A 21497-nucleotide genomic window follows, 5' to 3' on the forward strand; every position below is an offset into this window, starting at 1 on the left:
ATAATGTACGTGTTTCCCCCATATTGTCCCCTCACACATTTTTCTCCCAATACTTTCCATTTACACATTGTCCCTTCACACTATTCCCCATCCATGCTGTCCAATCATTTTTCCCATTTGTAATATCTCCTCACCTCCCCCCTAATTTCTCCTCACTCTTTTCTCCCTCATACAGTCTCATCACAATTTTCTCTCTACATACTGTCCTCACTTTTATCCCCCATACTATATCCCCTTACACTTTCCCCTTAAATTGTCGTCTCGCATAACCCCACATACAAGTCCCCCACACACTTTTCCCCTCACACTTTTCCCCACAATGTTGACTTACTTTCCTCACTCCATGCTGTCCCTTCACACTATTCTCCATTACAATGTCACATCACACTTTTCCTTTATACTGTTTTCCCTTCATACTTTTCTTCTCATACTGTCCCCTCACACATTAATCTCCCCTTATACCTCTTCCCCTTCAGACTTTTCCCACCTCATACTGTTACCTCAATATTCCCGCAATATAATGCCACTTACCCCCCATACTTTCACGTCACACACCTCCCATGTGGTCACCAATATTTTTCTCCCTCATACTGTCCCCTCGCACTATTGCCTATATTGTAAACTCACTTTTCTTCCCCCTAGTGTCCCTTCACACTTTCCTCCATACTATCCCCTCACATATCACCCCTCATACTGTCCCCTCACACTCCCCTCTCACGTTCCTCACCTGCCCTGGGAAAAAAAAAAAGCTTAAAGGGACACTGTCACCTGAATTTGGAGGGAACAATCTTCAGCCATGGAGGCGGGGTTTTTGGTTGTTTGATTCACCCTTTCCTTACCCGCTGGCTGCATGCTGGCTGCAATATTGGATTGAAGTTCATTCTCTGTCCTCCATAGTACACACCTGCGCAAGGCAAGATTGCCTTGTGTAGGCATGTACTACGGAGGACAGAAAATGAACTTCAATCCAATATTGCAGCCAGCATGCAGCCAGCGGGTAAGGAAAGGGTGAATCAAACAACCAAAAACCCCGCCTCCATGGCTGAAGATTGTTCCCTCCAAATTCAGGTGACAGTGTCCCTTTAAACAACTTCCTAAATGAACAGGAAAGTAGAATTCACATAGAAATGAATTGGAAAAGTTTTTCAAGAGTTTTTGAGGAGCATTTTAGAGGGGATCGGCTGAAAAACTCCTAAAAAACCTCTGCGCTCATACAGAGATTACATTGTAGCACAATTATGGAAAAACATGTCAGTTCTGTACTCTACTGTATAATAATATAAAATGGACTTGTACTAGCTGGGTACCCCCTCTCTATTTGATATACCTTTCCTCAATGGGCATATGAAGGGGGCATGCTAAAATAAATAACATTTCTAATTATGCTAAAATTTTGCAGACTTACTACATATGTACAGTGAAAAAATGCCACTTTCTTTTGACAGCTGTGTGGTGCCTTTCTCACATTTGGTCATATATGTGAAGAAGTTCCCCCACTGAAGCACTAGAGGCTTCTGCCTTCTATAAAGCTCATTTATTTATTTTACTACTAACAGATGTGATCAGCATCTGGACGAAAGCCACCTCCACCCCTCACATTGATTGGGTGCTGCAGTTACTCCCTAAACATCTGAGAGATTGCAGCCTCCATAGGTCACTCGCTGGCAGTCCTGTGATAGCAGATGACACTATTCTACCTGCTATTAGACAATGTGCACCCCAAATGACTCAGCCATCCTGCATGCCATATTTAATCCTAATGCTCCATTCGGGGATATTTGTGAGGATGAAGACCAGGACACAGCAGAAGACAAGGATCTAGGTGAGATCTTTAATATACAACACATGCACATAAGTAAAAATATTTCATTGGATGTATGTTGTAGTGCAAAGGTAAGTGTGACATCAGCGTGATCTGGGTACTGTGGAGGAATTCACTGTGGGGTATTTTGCTGGGGGCACTCCAAGGCCTCCAAATCAACCTGGCTAGGAGGATCCTGAAATGCTTCTAGGCTGCCCGGATCTCCATCACCAGCTGTGACTTCACCGTTAACCTGGGATTAAAGGTAAAGAAAACTACAACCCTTGATTCCTCTAGTTATTCCTGGACCCTCAGTCCTTCATCCCAACGTCCACAAGTCCCTTACAAAACTGCACTGGTAGCCCTGGGGCCCGCTCCACCTGTGGGGAGCAGAACCATCCCAGCTGCATCACCATCATCCCCAGTGGTTCCTTTAAGCATCCCTGGCCGAGTACCACAGATGGCGTCACGAATAATCCCCTTTTCCTATATAAACTTTATTCCTTCCCATCATCCATCCCTTTTCATTGCGCGCCCAGGGCCACGGACCGGGTCACCACTGCCGTGATCACCCCTTTAAGAGCTGTGGAACCCGGTTCCGAGTACCACACGGCCCTAGCAGGTGTCTCAACTGCCTTTTTATATCCTGCAGGCCTAAAGCAACTTGCCAACTACAAAATAGCATTAGTGTTGAAAGACCACGGCTCCCTGCTCTTCCGCAGAGTTTCTCTGTGCTGGCATGTGCTGTGCACACTAATCTCACTTCTATGTGCACAGAACAGTTGATAATATGGCTGTCTGGTGCATAAAAAGTATTCCTTTACTGTTAGCACATTACCTGTTTACACAGGATGCTGCCAATAGCGATTATGGTATTTCTAAGGCAGCTTAGTAATCAGTTCACCTGATGAACGAGCTTCGTCATGTTTGTGAGGTCTTTGCCAACCTATTTAGATGGGTGTATAGTCAAGAATGATCGTTGCTATGAATGTTCATTCCCCAATCATGGGTCAATCTAAATGGGCCATTAAACACTCCGAGTGGGCCTCACTGTTTTGGTGGGCCCGGGGAGACCACAACCATTATTTTCCCCAATACCTTCTCTGCTGGTGTGAAGCTTCAATTTCCGTAGATATATTGCATGCCTGATAAAATAGTCAATGGTTTTCTCATCTTAGGCATTTTTAACATATCCACTTAATAGTTTTTCCCTATATCAAATTATTATATAATAACTGGTGTAAGAATACATGCCGAAGATTGCAAATCATCAAAACAAGCTATGTGCAGAGGTCAAGGAAAGCAAGTAATGTCATGAAACCTGTCATTTAATCAGTAACCGTGACGGCTCACAGACCAGTGCACACAACGATCACCACTGTGTAACCTGATATTGTAATTATAACGGTATCATTTAATGACTTTTCAATTAAAAACCACTTTACCCGATCAAACACGTTTTGAACCGTCCTGCGGTTCATAGCCGTTTCTTGTCTGGGGCCCCATTGTCATGCTGATCCACTACCAATAGCTGCAAAAAAACGCAAAGGCATTTGACATATTGAAAATCTATACCGCAAATAGCGGACAGGTACTGATCCTCTTCCAGAATGGTCATCATCAGGATTATGTGGACACCTTGCTCCCGCTGCACTACATTAACCCCTTAACGATCGCCGATACACCTTTTAACGGCGGTAGTTAAGGGTACTTAAACCACAGTGAGTCGCCTGCCAAGGCCTTGGGGTACTCGGTACCGGGTCCTGTGGTTCACAGGGGGATGTCACTGTGGCTGCGACCCGGTCCGTGGCCCTGGGCGCCCATGTACAAGGGAAAGGTCTTTTAAGGGAATAAAGTTTGTGTTCGTGATGCCACCTGTGGTATTCGGTCAAGGTGACCAACGCTGCTTTAATGGGTCCTCTGGGGGTGATGTTATGGCAGCTAGATGGTATAACTTCCCACAGGTGAAGTATGTCCCCAGGGCTTTCCAGTGTGTGGATGGTGAAAGGTGCAGTAAGGAACGAGGACAGGTTTGCAGTCTCTTTACCTTGTTTACTGAAGACTTCAGCAGCCACAGTCCAAGGCACTGGATCACAGGACAGGTAGGGTCTGGCCGGTTTGGAGGCAAGCCCAGAATCCCCTTATCCAGGTGGAAATCAAAGCCTTCCTCTAGCGCGGTGGTGTTGTAGTCCCTTACTGCCTAGGGCTTCAAGTAAAGTCCTCACAGGTGTTCTATTTCCAGGTGGAAAATAGAAGCCTTCCTTTGCGCTGTAGTGATGTAGTCCCTTACTGCTAGAAGCTTCACATAAGGTCCTCACAGATGTTATCTCTTTTTCTCTGTCCCCCGGATAGGATATGACATAACCCGTATGACTGGTGACTTGAGCCTGATTATGCGGTCTCTTAGATGACCCGGCTCTGAAGGGTGTCACCGTGCCTCCTGGGTGTTGGGTCGGACAGGGAACTTGAAGTTCAGCTATCCTGCTGGTCTCTGATGTAAGGCGTGGAGGTCCTTACAACCTCAGCGTTCCAGCTACCGGATTTCTGCACCTCAGAAGGAGGCAGCCTGCTTGGGGCTGGTCAATTCCAGACGATTCTGCATTGAAAAAGACAAACGGCACTCCTTCTCTTCCAAGCCCTGCCGTGCACCCAAACAGTGGTTTACTCCCACATGTGGGGTATTGGCATATTCAGGAGAAATTGCACGACAAATTTTGTTGTTCATTTTCTCTTTTTACACTTGTGAAAATACAAAAAATAGGTTCTGAAGTAAAATGTTTGTAAAAAAAAAAAAGTTAAATGTTAATTTTTTGCCTTTCACTTTGCTTCACTTCCTGTGAAGCACGCAAAGGGTTAATAAACTTTTTGATTGTGGTTTTGAGCACCTTGAGGGGTGTACTTTTTAGAATGGTGTCACTTTTGGGTATTTTCTGTCATTTAGATTGTGAGCCCCAACGGGGACAGTGATGATAATGTGTGCAAACTGTAAAGCGCTGTGGAATATGTTAGCGCTATATAAAAATAAAGATTATTATTATGAACACCCCTCAAAGAGACTTTAAATATGAGATGGTCCCTAAAAAAAATGGTTTTGTAAATTTTGTTGTAAAAATGAGAAATTGCTGGTCAACTTTTAACCCTTATAACTTCCTAACAAAAAAAAAATTGTTTCCAAAATTGTGCTCATGTAAAGTAGACATGTGGCAAATGTTATTTATTAACTATTTTGTGTGACATATCTCTCTGATTTAAGGGTATAAAAATTCAAAGTTTGAAAATTGCAAAATTTTAAACATTTTCGCTATATTTCAATTTTTTTCATAAATAAACACAAGTAATATCGAATAAAGTTTACCACTAACATGAAGTATAATATGTCCCAAAAAATAGTCTCAGAATCAGCGGGATCCGTTAAAGTATTCCAGAGTTATAACCTCATAAAGTGACAGTGGTCAGAATTGTAAAAATTGGCCTGGTCATTAAGTACCAAATTGGCTCTGTCACTAAGGGGTTAAGGAGGAGACTAGGCATGAAGGTGGCTCTCTCCAGTTTAGATGGGTGTTGTACAACTCCCACACACCACAATGGAGAGAGCAGCATGCACAGGATTCCTCCTTGGAGGCCACATTCCCATAATGAGCATTTATGAGTTTTAGTTTATTAGTTAATTTATTTCGTGAGTTTTTAATGTTGTAGATTTTCTGCAGAATTTGTGCACCTTTTAAGTAAACTAGGTTACTTGCGATTTTTCATGCTTTTGACAACTTTATTGATGCAGACAAGAGCAAATAATATGCATTTTTAGCATGTGTGCAGCACTCAAATGCATGTAATCCTCACATGACTGCATTAGTGATGAGCGAGTATATTTGTTGCTCGGGTTTTCCCAGCTCGGTGATCTCCGAGTATTTGTGAGTGCTCGGAGATTTAGTTTTCGTTGCCTCAGCTGCAATATTTTACGGCTGCTAGACAGCTTGATTACATGTGGGGATTCCCTAGCAACCAGGCAACCCCCACATGTACTCAGGCTGGGTAGCAGCTGTAAATCATGCAGCTGAGGCAACGAAAACTAAATCTGCGAGCAGTTACAAATACACGGAGACCACTTGAGCAACCAGTACCCTCGCTCATCACTAGACTGCATCAATAAGATTTTGTCAAAGGCAATGAAATATCAAACACAAAGCAGTTAAATTTAAAACAATATAAACCAAGATGAGACAAAAACCGCAGCATCAAAAATGCCATAAAAACACAAGTAAGGCTATGTGCACACGTCAGGATTCTTTGCAGAAATTTCCTGAACAAAACCGGACTTTTTCTGCAGGAAATCCGCATGCTTTTTTTTCGCGTTTTTTGTGCATTCTCTTGAGCAGATTTTTCGTGGTTTTTTTTCCGGAGCTTCCCAATTAAATCGCAAGAATTCCGTGAAAAATCCACAAAATTAATGAACATGCTGCGTTTTTTACCGCGATGCGTTTTTTTAGCGGAAAAAAGCAACATGTGAACAAAAATTGTGGATTGCATTCTATTAATAAGATGCCTAATGGATGCGTTTTTTTCACGTTTTTTTTCCGTTGTTTTATAGGGAAAAACTGCGAAAAATCCGGAACGTGTGCACACAGCCTAAAAACACAATGAGATTGCAAGTAATATAATGTAACTAGCAGGTACAGAAAATCTGCAACATGAAATACTCAGTAAAAGCTCATTGTGTGTACGGAAGACTGCTCGTAGACTGCTCCAACATAAAGATTTTCCTGGTAGATAGGGGGCCCAGAGATGGCTACACAGTGCACCGTCAAGGTTGCCGACAGCACGGAAATTCTGGGCTGTAAATGTTTATCACTTTTCTCTGTGATTTTTTTTGATGAGCTGTCCAGCAAAAAAAAATCAAATTGGCAACTCTGTGCACCATTAGAACTGGTTAGTCCCTGCTCTGGAGCTGTGTGCAACTTCACTTTTGACATGGAAATTACTTGTGACCAGCACCATACTGACTAGCATGTGTGTCCAGGTGGTTGACGGCCACACAATATAGCATTGCAGACACATTCTGCACCCGAACCATAGACTATAACCAGAAATGTACAAACGTTCTGTAGCCGTATACACAGGATTTCACAAATGAGGAAAAAATTGAGCTGATCTTGCCATCATCCAGGCCGTTCTATCATTTTATTTCGGGTAAGACAGTCAGTCTGGAAGGAGGTGGCAAAGAATGGGAGCACTGTTACCATGCTTTGCCATTATTGGTGCAACAGTCTAAAACACCCTGCTACTGTCCCTCTTCTCCCTATGCTTTTCCTCCTTACTGTTGCGACCATGGTTGGCAAAAGCAAACTGTTAGGCCCAATGGTGGCACATGTGGATTTGTGGACCCACTGTGCCACAGAGCCATGCCTGCCCAGGAAAGGGCGTAGCAAGCGGCTACATGGTGTTCACTGGAGCTTCTGATGATGGAGAGAGGCTGTGCTGCAGGTAGCCACCACCTACCACTGCTGGGCAGAGCTCGGTGCTGCAGCTGCTGACCCCAGGAGTCAGGTATGCTGACATTGATTAGGGCTAGGTCTCCGTTCACACTAGTAAATTCTGGCAACTATCAAGAGAACAGTTACTGAAACGGATTCGGGCTCGGTTCAGATGCGCCAGTCTAGGATACTGGATCAGGGTTTGGCAGCACACGGACTGCAATAATGTTCAGGCACCGGCAGGTCAAGGACCAGGGGATGAGGTTCAGGCACAGGTTGCTCCAGGACCGGAGGACTACGATATGGCCACACTGGTATCTGGGAATTTCAGATATAGGACTGACTACATCGGGGCCAGGGATACAGGTTCAGGACACTGGCCGCACTGGGACCAGGGGACCTCATATCTCACTAGTAGCACACCTTACTCACTAATGATTCTACACATCGCATGTATTATATTGTGTGGAGGACCATGAGGGGTGCATTATATTGTATGGAGGAGGGGGGATCTGGTGTGGGTGCTGACAGGAGGAGGCGGGGGCCTGGCGCAGGCGCTGATACTGTCCCCCCGGCTCATGGGCCTAATAGCAGTCACGTGACCTGCTGCCATCGGCGGTATGCCACTGATAGAAACACGTCACCACTTCTGGATTTATCACCCACTCCTGGTTTTGGCTTAGAAATACTGATGTAAAATACTGACTAAGGGTATGTGCACACGTTCAGGGTTTTTCGCGTTTTTTTCTCGCTATAAAAACGCATAAAAAACGCATACATATGCATCCTATCATTTAGAATGCATTCCGCAATTTTTGTGCGCATGAGTTTTTTTTCTGCCAAAAAAACGCATTGTGGTATAAAAAGCAGCATGTTCATTAATTTTGCAGATTTTTTGCGTTTTTCCCGCTATTTAATGCATTGAGAAAGCTCCGCAAAAAAAGCGTACAAAAATGTGTAAAAAACGCATAAAAAATGTGAACAAAATGCATGCGGATTTCTGGCAGAAATGTCTGGTTTTTGTCAGGAAATTTCTGCAAGAAATCCTGAACGTGTGCACATACCCTAAATGCTGAACATATGAACGTGGTCTAATGCTTAACCCCTTAGTGACAGAGCCAATTTGGTACTTAATGACCAGGCCAATTTTTGCAATTCTGACCACTGTCACTTTATGAGGTTATAACTCTGGAACGCTTCAACGTATCCCGCTGATTCTGAGATTGTTTTTTCGTGACATATTGTACTTCATGTTAGTGGTAACATTTCTTCGATATTACTTGCGATTATTTATGAAAAAAACGGAAATATGGCGAAAATTTTTAAAATTTTGCAATTTTCAAACTTTGTACTTTTATGCCCTTAAATCAGAGAGATATGTCACGAAAAATAGCTAATAAATAACATTTCCCACATGTCTACTTTACATCAGCACAATTTTGGAAACAAAATTTTTTTTTGTTAGGGAGTTATAAGGGTTAAAAGTTGACCAGCAATTTCTCATTTTTACAACACCATTTTTTTTAGGGACCACATCACATTTGAAGTCATTTTGAGGGGTCTATATGATAGAAAATAATGAAGTGTGACACCATTCTAAAAACTACACCCCTCAAGGTTCTCAAAACCACATTCAAGAAGTTTATTAACCCTTTACGTGCTTCACAGGAACTGAAACAATGTGGAAGGAAAAAATGAACATTTAACTTTTTTTTGCAAACATCTTAATTCAGAACCATTTTTTTATTTTCACAAGTGTAAAAACAGAAATGTAACCATAAATTTTGTTATGCAATTTCTCCTGAATACACCAATACCCCATATGTGGGGGTAAACCACTGTTAGGGCGCACCGCAGAGCTTGGAAGTGAAGGAGCGCCGTTTGACTTTTTCAATGCAGAATTGGCTGGAATTGAGATCGGACGCCATGTCACGTTTAGAGAGCCCCTGATGTGCCTAAACAGGGGAAACTCCCCACAAGTGACACCATTTTGGAAACTAGACCCCTTAAGGAACTTATCTAGATGTGTGGTGAGCACTTTGAACCCCCAAGTGCTTCACAGAAGTTTATAACGTAGAGCCGTGAAAAAAAAAATTGAATTTTTTCTACAAAAATGATCTTTTTGCCCACAAATTTTTATTTTCACAAGGGTAACAGGAGAAATTAGACAACTAAAGTTGTTGTGCAATTTCTCCTGAGTACGTCGATACCCAATATGTGGGGGTAAACCACTGTTTGGGCGCACCGCAGAGCTTGGAAGAGAAAGAGTGCCCTTTACTTTTTCAATGTAGAATTGGCTGGAATTGAGATCGGACACCATGTCGCGTTTGGAGAGCCCCTGATGTGCCTAAACAGTAGAAATCCCCCACAAGTGACCCCATTTTGGAAACTAGACCCCCCATGGAACTTATCTAGATGTGTGGTGAGAACCTTGAATGCCCAAGTGCTTCACAGAAGTTTATAATGCAGAGCCGTGAAAATAAAAAATATTTTTTTTTTCCACACAAAAGATTTTTTAGCCCCCAAGTTTTTATTTTCACAAGGGTAACAAGAGAAATTGGACCCCAAAAGTTGTTGTCCAATTTGTCCTGAGTATGCTGGTACCCCATATGTGGGGGTAAACCACTGTTTGGGCGCACGGCAGAGCTCGAAAGGAAGGAGCGCCGTTTTGGAATGCAGACTTTGATAGAATGGTCTGTGGGTATTATGTTGCGTTTGCAGAGCCCCTGATGTACCTAACCAGTAGAAACCCTCCACAAGTGACCCCATTTTGGAAACTAGACCCCCCAAGGAACTTATCTAGATGTGTGGTGAGAACTTTGAATGCCCAAGTGCTTCACAGAAGTTTAGAATGCAGAGTCGTGAAAATAAAAAAAAATTTTTTTTTCCACAAAAAAAGATATTGTAGCCCCCAAGTTTTTATTTTCACAAGGGTAACAGGAGAAATTGGACTGCAATAGTTGTTGTCCAATTTATCCCGAGTACGCTGATGTGCCATATGTGGGCGTAAACCTCTGTTTGGGCGCACGGCAGAGCTTGGAAGGGAAGGAGCGCCTTTTTGGAATGCAAACTTTGATAGAATGGTCTGTGGGCATTATGTTGCGATTGCAGAGCCCCTGATGTACCTAAACTGTAGTAACCCCCCACAAGTGACCCCATTTTGGAAACTAGACCCCCAAGGAACTTATCTAGATGTGTGGTGAGAACTTTGAATGCCCAAGTGCTTCACAGAAGTTTAGAATGCAGAGTCGTGAAAATAAAAAATATTTTTTTTTTCCACAAAAAAGATATTGTAGCCCCCAAGTTTTTATTTTCACAAGGGTAACAGGAGAAATTGGACTGCAATAGTTGTTGTCCAATTTATCCAGAGTACGCTGATGCGCCATATGTGGGGGTAAACCACTGTTTGGGCGCACGGCAGAGCTCGGAAGGGAAGGAGCGCCTTTTTGGAATGCAGACTTTGATAGAATGGTCTGTGGGCATTCTGTTGCGATTGCAGAGCCCCTGATATACCTAAACTGATATAAACCTGACCTAAACCTGATATACCTAAACCCCCCACAAGTGACCCCATTTTGGAAACTAGACCCCCCAAGGAGCTTATCTAGATGTGTGGTGACAACTTTGAATGCCCAAGTGCTTCACAGAAGTTTAGAATGCAGAGTCGTGAAAATAAAAAATATTTTTTTTTCACAAAAAAGATATTGTAGCCCCCAAGTTTTTATTTTCACAAGGGTAACAAGAGAAATTGGACCACTAAAGTTGTTGTCCAATTTATCCCGAGTACGCTGATGCCCCAAATGTTGGGGTAACCCACTGTTTGGGCGCACGGCAGAGCTCAGAAGGGAGGGAGCACCATTTGACTTTTTGAGCGCAAAATTGGCTATCGTGTTTGGAGACCCCCTGATGTACCTAAACAGTGGAAACCCCCCAATTCTAGCTCCAACCCTAGCCCCAACACACCCCTAATCCTAATCCCAACCTGATCCATAATCCTAATCACTAACCCTAACCATAATCACAACCCTTACCCCAAAACAACCCTAATGTCAACCCTAACCATAACCCTAATCAAAACCCTAAATCCAACACACCCCTAATCCTAATCTCAACCCTAACCTCAAACCTAACCCTAATCCCAATACACCCCTAATCACAACCCTAACCTTAACCCTAATCCCAAACCTAACCCTAATCCCAAGCGTAACCCTAATGCCAACCCTAACCCTAATACCAACCCTAATCCAAACCCTAACCCTAATCCCAGCTCTAACCCTAACTTTAGCCCCAACCCTAGCCCTAACTTTAGCCCCAACCCTAACCCTAGCCCTAAGGCTACTTTCACACTTGCGTCGTTTGGCATTCCGTCGCAATCCGTCGTTTTGGACAAGAAACGGATCCTGCAAATGTGCCCGCAGGATGCGTTTTTTGCCCACAGACTTGTATTGCCGACGGATCGTGACGGATGGCCACACCTCGCGTCCGTCGTGCACTGGATCAGTTGTGTTTTGGCGGAGCGTCGGCACAAAAAACGTTCAATGAAACGTTTTTTTGTACGTCGCATCCGCCATTTCTGACCGCGCATGCGTGGCCGTAACTCCGCCCCCTCCTCCCCAGGACATAGATTGGGCAGCGGATGCGTTGAAAAACTACAGCGGCTGCCCACGTTGTGCACAATTTTCACAACGTGCGTCGGTATGTCGGGCCGACGCATTGCGACGGCCCCGTACCGACGTAAGTGTGAAAGAAGCCTAACCCTAAATTTAGCCCCTAACCCTAAATTTAGCCCCAACCCTAACCCTAAATTTAGCCCCAACCCTAGCCCTAACCCTAGCCCTAACCCTACCCCTAACCCTAACCCTACCCCTAACCCTACCCCTAACCCTAACCCTACCCCTAACCCTACCCCTAACCCTAACCCTACCCCTAACCCTAATGTTAGCCCCAACTGCTGTTCTCCTGCCGGCCGGCAGATGGAGACAGATGGCGGGCGCACTGGGCATGCGCCCGCCATTTTCTTCTGCCGGCGGCCAGGAGGAGCAGCAAGAGGATCCAGGGACCTAGGTGAGTATGCAAGGGCCCCCGAATCCTCCTATTTCTCTGTCCTCTGATGTGCGATCACATCAGAGGACAGAGAATTACACTTTACTTTTTTTTTTTTTTTTTTGCGGTCGCCGGTAAACAGTTAATTACCGGCGATCGCAAAACAGGGGTCGGTAATACCGACCCCGATCATGCTCTTTGGGGTCTCGGCTACCCCCGGCAGCCGAGACCCCAAAGATTCTCCCGGTGCCGGCCGGCGGGCGCACTGCGTATGCGCCCGCCATTTTGAAGATGGCGGCGCCCACCGGGAGACACGAGAAGCATCGGGGGAGCTAGGTGAGTATTGGGGGGCCACCTGGGACCCCTTTTCTCTGTCCTCCGATGTGCGATCACATCAGAGGACAGAGAAATTAAAAAGAGATCGCGTTTTTTTTAGTTTTTTTTTGCGATCGCCGGTAAACGGTTAATTACCGGCGATCGCAAATGCGGGGTGGGTTAAAACCCCCCCGAATCATGTTCTCTGGGGTCTCAGCTACCCCCGGCAGCTGAGACCCCGGAGAAAATCGGCCTCTGGGGGGCGCTATTGACTTTTTCCACAGCGCCGTTAATTAACGGCGCTGTGGTTTAAGTACCCTTAGCGGCCGCCGTTAAAAGGCGTATCGGCGGTCGCTAAGGGGTTAAGGTACCTTCACACATAACGATATCGTTAACGATATCGTTGCTTTTTGTGACGTAGCAACGATATCGTTAAGGAAATCGTTATGTGTGACAGCGACCAACTATCAGGCCCCTGCTGGGAGATCGTTGGTCGCTGAACAAAGTCCAGAACTTTATTTAGTCGCTGGATCGGCGTGTGTGACACCGATCCAGCGATGTCTTCACTGGTAACCAGGGTAAACATCGGGTTACTAAGCGCAGGGCCGCGCTTAGTAACCCGATGTTTACCCTGGTTACCAGCGTAAAAGTAAAAAAAAACAAACACTACATACTTACCTACCGCTGTCTGTCCCCGGCGCTGTGCTCTGCACTCCTCCTGTACTGGCTGTGAGTGTCGGTCAGCCGGAAAGCAGAGCGGTGACGTCACCGCTCTGCTTTCCGGCCGCTGTGCTCACAGCCAGTACAGGAGGAGTGCAGAGCGCCGGGGACAGACAGCGGTAGGTAAGTATGTTGTGTTTGTTTTTTTTTACTTTTACGCTGGTAACCAGGGTAAACATCGGGTTACTAAGCGCGGCCCTGCGCTTAGTAACCCGATGTTTACCCTGGTTACCGGCATCGTTGGTCGCTGGAGAGCTGTCTGTGTGACAGCTCTCCAGCGACCAAACAGCGACGCTGCAGCGATCCGGATCGTTGTCGGTATCGCTGCAGCGTCGCTTAATGTGAAGGGGCCTTTAGGAGTCTAGCACTATGCTGGGCTTAGACAAGGCCGAACATGGCCGTAAAACAAACAGGCAATCCCCTCATATGTTGCGGCTGTTGAATAGCAGCGAGACATGCAATGGCGAGGACTCCAACATATTTTTCGAGCACGTCGTAGTCACTTGCGTAGCACCCGAGCATGCCAGATATCACCTTATCTGAGCACGCTCGCTCATCACTAGTGATCATCCGTACATGGAAACAAGACATAGGCCTACACCTTCAGCATCTCATCATGACAACCTCTATCTGGATTGATCTGACTCAGGCTTAGTTTCAGAAATGTCCTAGAGTTTCTGTCACTTCCAGTGAAAGCTATAGAGAACTATACATAGCCCTTGCGGTGGTCGCTGCAGGGAAATTAGGCTAAATTACATTCTTAGGGTACTTTCACACTAGCTTTTTTTGTAAATCCGTCACAATGCGTCATTTTGCAGAAAAAACGCATCCTGCAAAAGTGCTTGCAGGATGCGTTTTTTCCCCATAGACTTCTATTGGCGACGCATTTGCGACGGATTTGCACACTTCGCATCTGTCTTGCGACGAATGCGTCGTGCTTTGGCGGACCGTCGGGAAAAAAAAACCCTACATGTAACCTTTTTTTTAACCCGAAGGACCGCTTTTTCCGACCGCGCATGCGCGGCCGGAACTCCGCCCCCACCTCCCCGCACCTTACAATGGGGCAGCGGATGCGCCGGAAAAATGCATCCGCTGCACCCATTGTGCAAAGCGTTAAACGCTAGCGTCGGAATCTCTCCCCGACGCATTGCGACGGGGAGATTCCGACGCTAGTGTGAAAGAAGCCTTAGGCTGCCGTCACACTATCAGTATTTGGTCAGTATTTTACATCAGTATTTGTAGCCAAACCCAGGAGTGGAACAATTAGAGGAAAAGTATAATAGAAACATATGCACCACTTCTGCATTTATCACCCGCTCCTGGTTTACAAATACTGATGTAAAATACTGACCAAATACTGCTAGTGTGACGGCAGCCTTAGAGTTAACATGAACATGAATCCAATATTAAGACCTTAGTGAATTATTGTAATTGTTCTAGCCTTTCTGTGATCCAGGTCGTCAAACAGCAGCCATGTTTTACCTTCTAGGTGGCCAGAGAAGCCATGGGATGATCCCATGCACGGTACCGAACACCTGTAATGCTCATTAGTCACATCCTGTAGTCATACCGTAGTCTAGGATTTTGCAGTACACAGATGGATGGGAGTTTGCATACAGCGTTAGACTACACAGGGTTGGTTTATTGTTGGTTACCATGGATATGCATTGATCTGCATCAGAGCTGTAGACACAAACTTGTAGGACATTGTTGATGAAGACTATCTGCTACAGGTTTAATGCAAAGAAATGTAAAATGTGTTGTAATGCATGGCAATGCGTTTTAGGTCGGGTGTTAATACTGTTTGAAAAGCTCATCTTTGCACCTTCTTGTAGACCGCAGATTCCCACCTGATCTTTTGGAAGAGGCTCTTAGACTCGAGCTGAGTGGTGTGACAGCGGCAGAATGTGGAGATGTGAAGACGGCAATACTGAAGTTCGGTGAAGCCATTTCACTTCTTCCTGATTGGCCATCGGCATACAACAACCGCGCTCAGGCTCTGCGGCTTCAAGGAGATGTGACAGGTGAAAAGTTACACTCACTATTGTGCTTTTTGGGTTAAATGTAGCACATCATGGGGGATCGGGACCACCTATGTGCAGCCAGAATCAGGCAAGTGCCAGAACGCGAGCAAACACACTGTAGGCTTTGAGACAACCACATTGGGCCACCACCATCGGACTCTCATCGGTTATTTCATTATGTCAGGTTATTCTTCAAAACAATCATCTTTAAAGTTTAAATTATCTTAAGCTTTAAAGTAAATAATTAATGGGTCGCCCCGCCAGGGCCGTGGGGTACTGGGTACCGGGTCCGGTGTTTCACAGGGGGATGTCACGGTGGCGTCCCATTCCGTGGCCCTCGGCGCCCATGAGAAAGGGAAAAGTCTTTAAAGGGAATAAAGTTTATGTTCGTGACGCCACCTGTGGTATTCGGTCAGTGGGGACCGACGCTGCTTTAAGGGGTCCTTTGGGGTGATGTTATGCGGCTAGATGAAATAACTTCCCACAGGTGAAGTATATTCCCAGGGCTCCCAGTGTGTAGATGGAAGATGGTGAGAGGTGCAATGAAGAACAAGGACACAGGTTTGCAGTCTCTTTACCTTATTTACTGAAGACTTCAGGCAGCCACAGTCCAGGGCACCAGATCACAGGGTAGGCAGGGTCTGGCCGGCTTGGAGGCAAGTTAGGAGTCCCTTTACCCAGGTGGAAATCCAAGCCTTCCTCTAGCGCCATGGTGTTGTAGTCCCTTACTGCCTTGGGCTTCAAGTAAAGTCCTCACAGGTGTTCTACTGTTCTCTCTGTCCCTCATATAGGATAGGACATGACCCATATGACTGGTGACTTGAAATGGTTTATAGGGACTCTAGCATGCCCCAGCCTCTAAGGGTGTCACCGTGCCTCCTGGGTACAAAGGCGGACAGGGAACGTGGAATTCAGCTGTCCTGCCGGTCTCTGATGTAAGTCGTGGAGGGCCTTACAATCATCGGTGTTCCGGCCACCGGTTTCTGCGCCTCAGAAGGAGGCAGCCTGCTTGGGGCTGGTCTCCCCCTGGTATCCTCTCCTGTGCTTTGCTCTCCTGCACGTTCACTGCAATGTATTCAGCTTTCTGAATGTCTCTTTCCGGGAACTGCTGCACTGCGACTACACAGCTCCGTAAACCCTCTTCTACCTCAGACTGATCCAGTCTGTTTCCTGGCAAGAACTGACTAACTTTCCCTACAGACTACCATATACAGTTAGGTCCATATATATTTGGACAGACAACATTTTTCGAATTTTGGTTATAGACATTACCACAATGAATTTTAAACAAAACAATTCAGATGCAGTTGAAGTTCAGACTTTCAGCTTTCATTTGAGGGTATCCACATTAAAATTGGATGAAGGGTTTAGGAGTTTCAGCTCCTTAACATGTGCCACCCTGTTTTTAAAGGGACCAAAAGTAATTGGACAATTGACTCCAAGGCTATTTCATGTACAGGTGTGGGCAATCCCCTCGTTATGTCATTTTCAATTAAGCAGATAAATGGCCTAGAGTTGATTTGAGGTGTGGTGTTTGCATTTGGAAGGTTTTGCTGTGAAGTAAACATGCGGTCAAAGAAGCTCTCCATGCAGGTGAAACAAGCCATCCTTAAGCTGCAAAAACAGAAAAACATCATCTGAGAAATTACTACAATATTAGGAGTGGCAAAATCTACAGTTTGGTACATCCTGAGAAAGAAAGAAAGCACTGGTGAACTTATCAATGCAAAAAGACCTGGGCGCCCATGGAAGACAACAGTGGTGGATGATCACAGAATAATCTCCATGGTGAAGAGAAACCCCTTCACAACAGCCAACCAAGTGAACAACACTCTCCAGGAGGTCGGCGTATCAATATCCAAATCTACCATAAAGAGCAGACTGCATGAAAGTAAATACAGAGGGATCACTGCACGGTGCAAGCCACTCATAGGCATCAAGAATAAAAAGGCTAAAAAACATCTAAAAAAGCCGCACAGTTCTGGAAGAACATTCTTTGGACAGATGAAACCAAGATCAACCTCTACCAGAATGATGGAAAGAGAAAAGTATGGCGAAGGCGTGGTACAGCTCATGATCCAAAGCATACCACATCACCTGTAAAACACGGCGGAGGCAGTATGATGGCTTGGGCATGCATGGCTGCCAGTGGCACTGGGTCACTAGTGTTTATTGATGATGTGACACAGGACAGAAGCAGCCGAATGAATTCTGAGGTATTCAGAGCCGCCATACTGTGTGCTCAGATCCAGCCACATGCAGCCAAACTGATTGGTTGTCATCTCATACTACAGATGGACAATGACCCAAAACATAAAGTCAAAGCAACCCAGGAGTTTATTAAAGCAAAGAAGTGGAATATTCTTGAATGGGCCAAGTCAGTCACCTGATCTCCACCCAATTGAGCATGCATTTCACTTATTAAAGACTAAACTTCAGACAGAAAGGCCCAGAAACAAATAGCAACTGAAAACCACTGCAGTGAAGGCCTCGCAGAGCATCAAAAAGGAGAAAACACAGCGTCTGGTGATGTCCATGAGTTCAAGACTTCAGGCAGTCATTGCCAACAAAGGGTTTTCAACCAAGTACTAAAAATGAACATTTTATTTAAAATTATTGAATCTGTCCAATTACTCTTGGTCCCTTTAAAAACAGGGTGGCACATGTTAAGGAGCTGAAACTCCTAAACCCTTCATCCAACTTTAATGTGGATACCCTCAAATGAAAGCTGAAAGTCTGAACCTCAACTGCAGCTGAATTGTTTTGTTTAAAATTCATTGTGGTAATGTCTATAACCAAAATTAGAAAAATGTTGTCTCTGTCCAAATACATATGGACCTAACTGTATATGGGGAGTCACCTAGTAAATAGGATCAAAAGCTCCCCCTGGTGGCCTGGAGTGTGAATGTGTTGCATGATGGTGATACCTGGTTACAGTTATCCCTTCTTGCCTTCAAGCGTAACATCGATCTCCCAGTGAGGAAAGCAATGCTACTGTGATGACCAGGACCATGGGGCGCCACACTAAAGCACTAAGCTTTTTTGTATGCTGGTCCATCTAAAATAAAAATAATGGCGTAGTCTCATACAGTGCAGTGGAGTCTACGGTAAGGTCCAATAATGAGAGTTTGGTGGGTTAATTCCACTGCACATGTCTGTGAGCAAAAACCTGCAGCAAAATGAAAGTATCTAAGAGATTAGTGCAGATTTGAAATTTGCCCCATATCATTATCTATTGAGGTAAATATGTGTTTTATTTGTGTATTTTCCCCACAGACTTCAATGAGAAGAGGAAAAACGGCAGTAAAAAAAATTGTTTTTATTACATTTCCCCAGTAAAAACACATATAATCCGCACATGACTTCATCAATAATGTTTTATCAAAGCTCAGCAAACAGGAAGAACATAACATATTAAAAAGAGACAAGAATGCAGCAGAAAGCATGTGTAAAAAAAAAAACTATTAAAAAAGTAACCTAATTTAACTGAGTTTTTGATGTTGCAGACTTTCTATACCACAAAATACTCATTGTGTGAACTTAGCTCAAAGCTTTATTGCATCTAAAGACTTATTTACATACAGTGGAGAAAAAAAGTATTTAGTCAGCCACCAATTGTGTAAAGGTACAATTCAATTCAATTCACATTTAGCGACGCTCCAGCGATATGGACAACGATCCGACCTAAACTAGATCACTGGAGCGTCGCTGTTTAGGTCGCTGTAGAGCTGTCAAACACAGCAACTCCAGAATGATGCAGGAGCGATCCAGGGACGTAACGGCGACTCACTTATCGTTCTCGCTGGTTGTTAGCTCCGTGAAAAAACATTGCAGGCATCGTTGCTTTTGCTGTCAACCATGACGAATCACGCCGACCTGACGACTAAATAAAGTTCTGGACTTTCAGCTACGACCAGCGATGTCACAGCGGGATCCAGATCGCTGCTGCGTGTCAAACACAACGAGATCGCTATCCAGGACGCTGCAACGTCACGGATCGTTGTCGTTCTCGTTGTAAAGTTGCTCAGTGTGAAGGTACCTTAAGTTCTCCCACTTAAAAGATGAGAGAAGCCTGTAATTGACATCATAGGTAGACCACAACTATGAGAGTCAAAATTAGAAAACAAATCCAGAAAATCACCTTGTCTGAATTGGAAAGAATTATTTTGCAAATTATGGTGGAAAATAAGTATTTTATCATTAACAAAAGTTCATCTCAATATTTTGTTATATATCCTTTGTTGGCAATGACAGTGGGTGCAGCGTTCCAGAGATCTGGTCGTTGCAGTATGACACTCTGCCGCTAAGGGGAGTGATGGTACGTCTGATGGCACTGAAGGAATTCTCCTGACCAGGTATCACCAGCACACATTACACTTCACACTCCGGCCACTAGGGGGAGAAAAAGGCTTTATTTATTGGGCCACTCCTCACACTGGTAAAACTAGGGGTTGGGGAGGAAGTTAGTCAGAAGCTGACTGGGTTGGATTCAGGCAACATCCAGTGGCAGGGGGTGTTGCAGGGAGAAGACACAGGGGGGTCCCTGTCAGGCGTGGGAACCTGGCAGGTGCCTAGCGAACAGAACATTACGGAACCGCGCCTGCACTACCTTGCGGCGGTATCCTAAGAAAGAGACAAGAAAGGAAGGATATTGTGGAACAGTGCAAACGAGATCAAGCAAAAAGGAGTACCAGTAGGAGTCGTGCCGTGAGACCGAGGCAACATCCTACTGAGGCGTGTAGCCGGTGGCCGGAACACCGCTGGAGTAACTGACTTCAGGCCTTACTTCAAACTCCGCAGGACAGTTAATTATAGGTTGGCTGTCTACCTTAAATTTCCTAAGAAGACATAGGGGGCAACATTGGGAGAGGGGCGTCTCTAGGGTCCCGGAAGACCTCCAAGCCTTCCCTGTCTCTTTGTTGTCCTACATTTTTATTATCTTAATACTAATAAAGTTTTTCTACGTTTATCTATACTGACTGTTTGGTCGTTTTTTCTCAGTCCTTGCGGACCACTTTTCTTGGTTATGATGTATAGCGACTAGTCTTCGTTATAGTTCTCCCCTTGTTTTGGGCTCAGCATATAACTGGTACTACCATCTGGCATATTTTATCACGTATATGACTATATAATGCTGAGATTTGTTGTGCTTTCTGTTTCCCGTCATATGGGTGCGTCCTAGCCAAAACATACTGGGGGACGAGAAACTAGTAACATCTGGAACTGAAGAGAGAGAGAGAGCGCTGTAGAGAACGAACGAACGAGAACAGCAGTTGTGAGGACTATTCCGAATGCTCAGCAGGGTAGGACTACAACACACAGGCGCTAGTGGTAGGCAACGATTTCCATCTGCGAGGGAAGCTCTGGAAGTGCCCATTGGACCGGCCGGTCTCTGATAGCCCTGTTAAACGTGCTCTGGATTGAGGATCCTGAAGTCTTCAGTAAAGAGGTAAAGAGACTGCAACCTTGTGTAACGAGTTTACCGCCGTCACCGTTCCAACATGCTCACAATGAAAAGAAATCTTCAAATTCCTCAATTTGTCACCCCACAGGGCCAACGCAACTACCCTGGGGAACAAATGCAACAGTAGCCGGTTGTTTGTTAACCCCTCCTCCTTCCATTCTTCCGGCCAAACCGCTGCTGACCAGCTACCATGAAAGAAAAGACCAAAGCCACTCATTTCAACGACATGCACCAAAATGCCCAAGGAGGTAGCATCTGCCACCGGCTGAATCCACAGAGATCTGCCATTGTACTCGTCCAGAAAATCCGCCCACATCTTCAAATCGTCCCGAAACTCTTTCTTTATCCTGATGAAATGCAAAGGGGACTTTACCCCTACTGTTGCCAAGGATAGGCGGCGGCAGAACGCTCGACCCATCGGCATGATCCTACATGCAAAGTTCAGTTTCCCTAACAACGATTGCAAACTGCGCAAATTTATCTTCTTCAAACCAATCGTATTAACCACATCTTGGCGCAACGCGGTAACCTTGTCTGCAGGTAGCCTACATTCCATTGCTACCGTGTCGATTTCAATGCCTAGGAAGCTCAACACTGTCACCGGACCAACTGTTTTATCCTCCGCCAAAGGCTCCCCGAAGTTTTTTGTCACGCTCTCC

The 21497-nt window shown here is 45.1% G+C and overlaps 1 protein-coding gene across 1 annotated transcript in view; it reads left to right on the forward strand.

Annotated features, from left to right (window-relative positions):
* The first annotated feature begins 1638 nt into the window (after nucleotides 1-1638).
* Nucleotides 1639-21497, forward strand: part of TTC36 (tetratricopeptide repeat domain 36) — a 31911-nt gene continuing 12052 nt past the window's right edge. Inside the window, exons 1-2 of the mRNA XM_069740958.1 lie at nucleotides 1639-1822; nucleotides 15186-15374. Of these exons, the coding sequence (XP_069597059.1) occupies nucleotides 1711-1822; nucleotides 15186-15374 (301 nt within the window). The 5' untranslated portion in view covers nucleotides 1639-1710. The remainder of the gene's footprint in view (nucleotides 1823-15185; nucleotides 15375-21497) is intronic.

The sequence above is a fragment of the Ranitomeya imitator genome, chromosome 10 (genome assembly GCF_032444005.1).
Source record: "Ranitomeya imitator isolate aRanImi1 chromosome 10, aRanImi1.pri, whole genome shotgun sequence".
NCBI classification, from domain to species: Eukaryota; Metazoa; Chordata; class Amphibia; order Anura; family Dendrobatidae; genus Ranitomeya; species Ranitomeya imitator.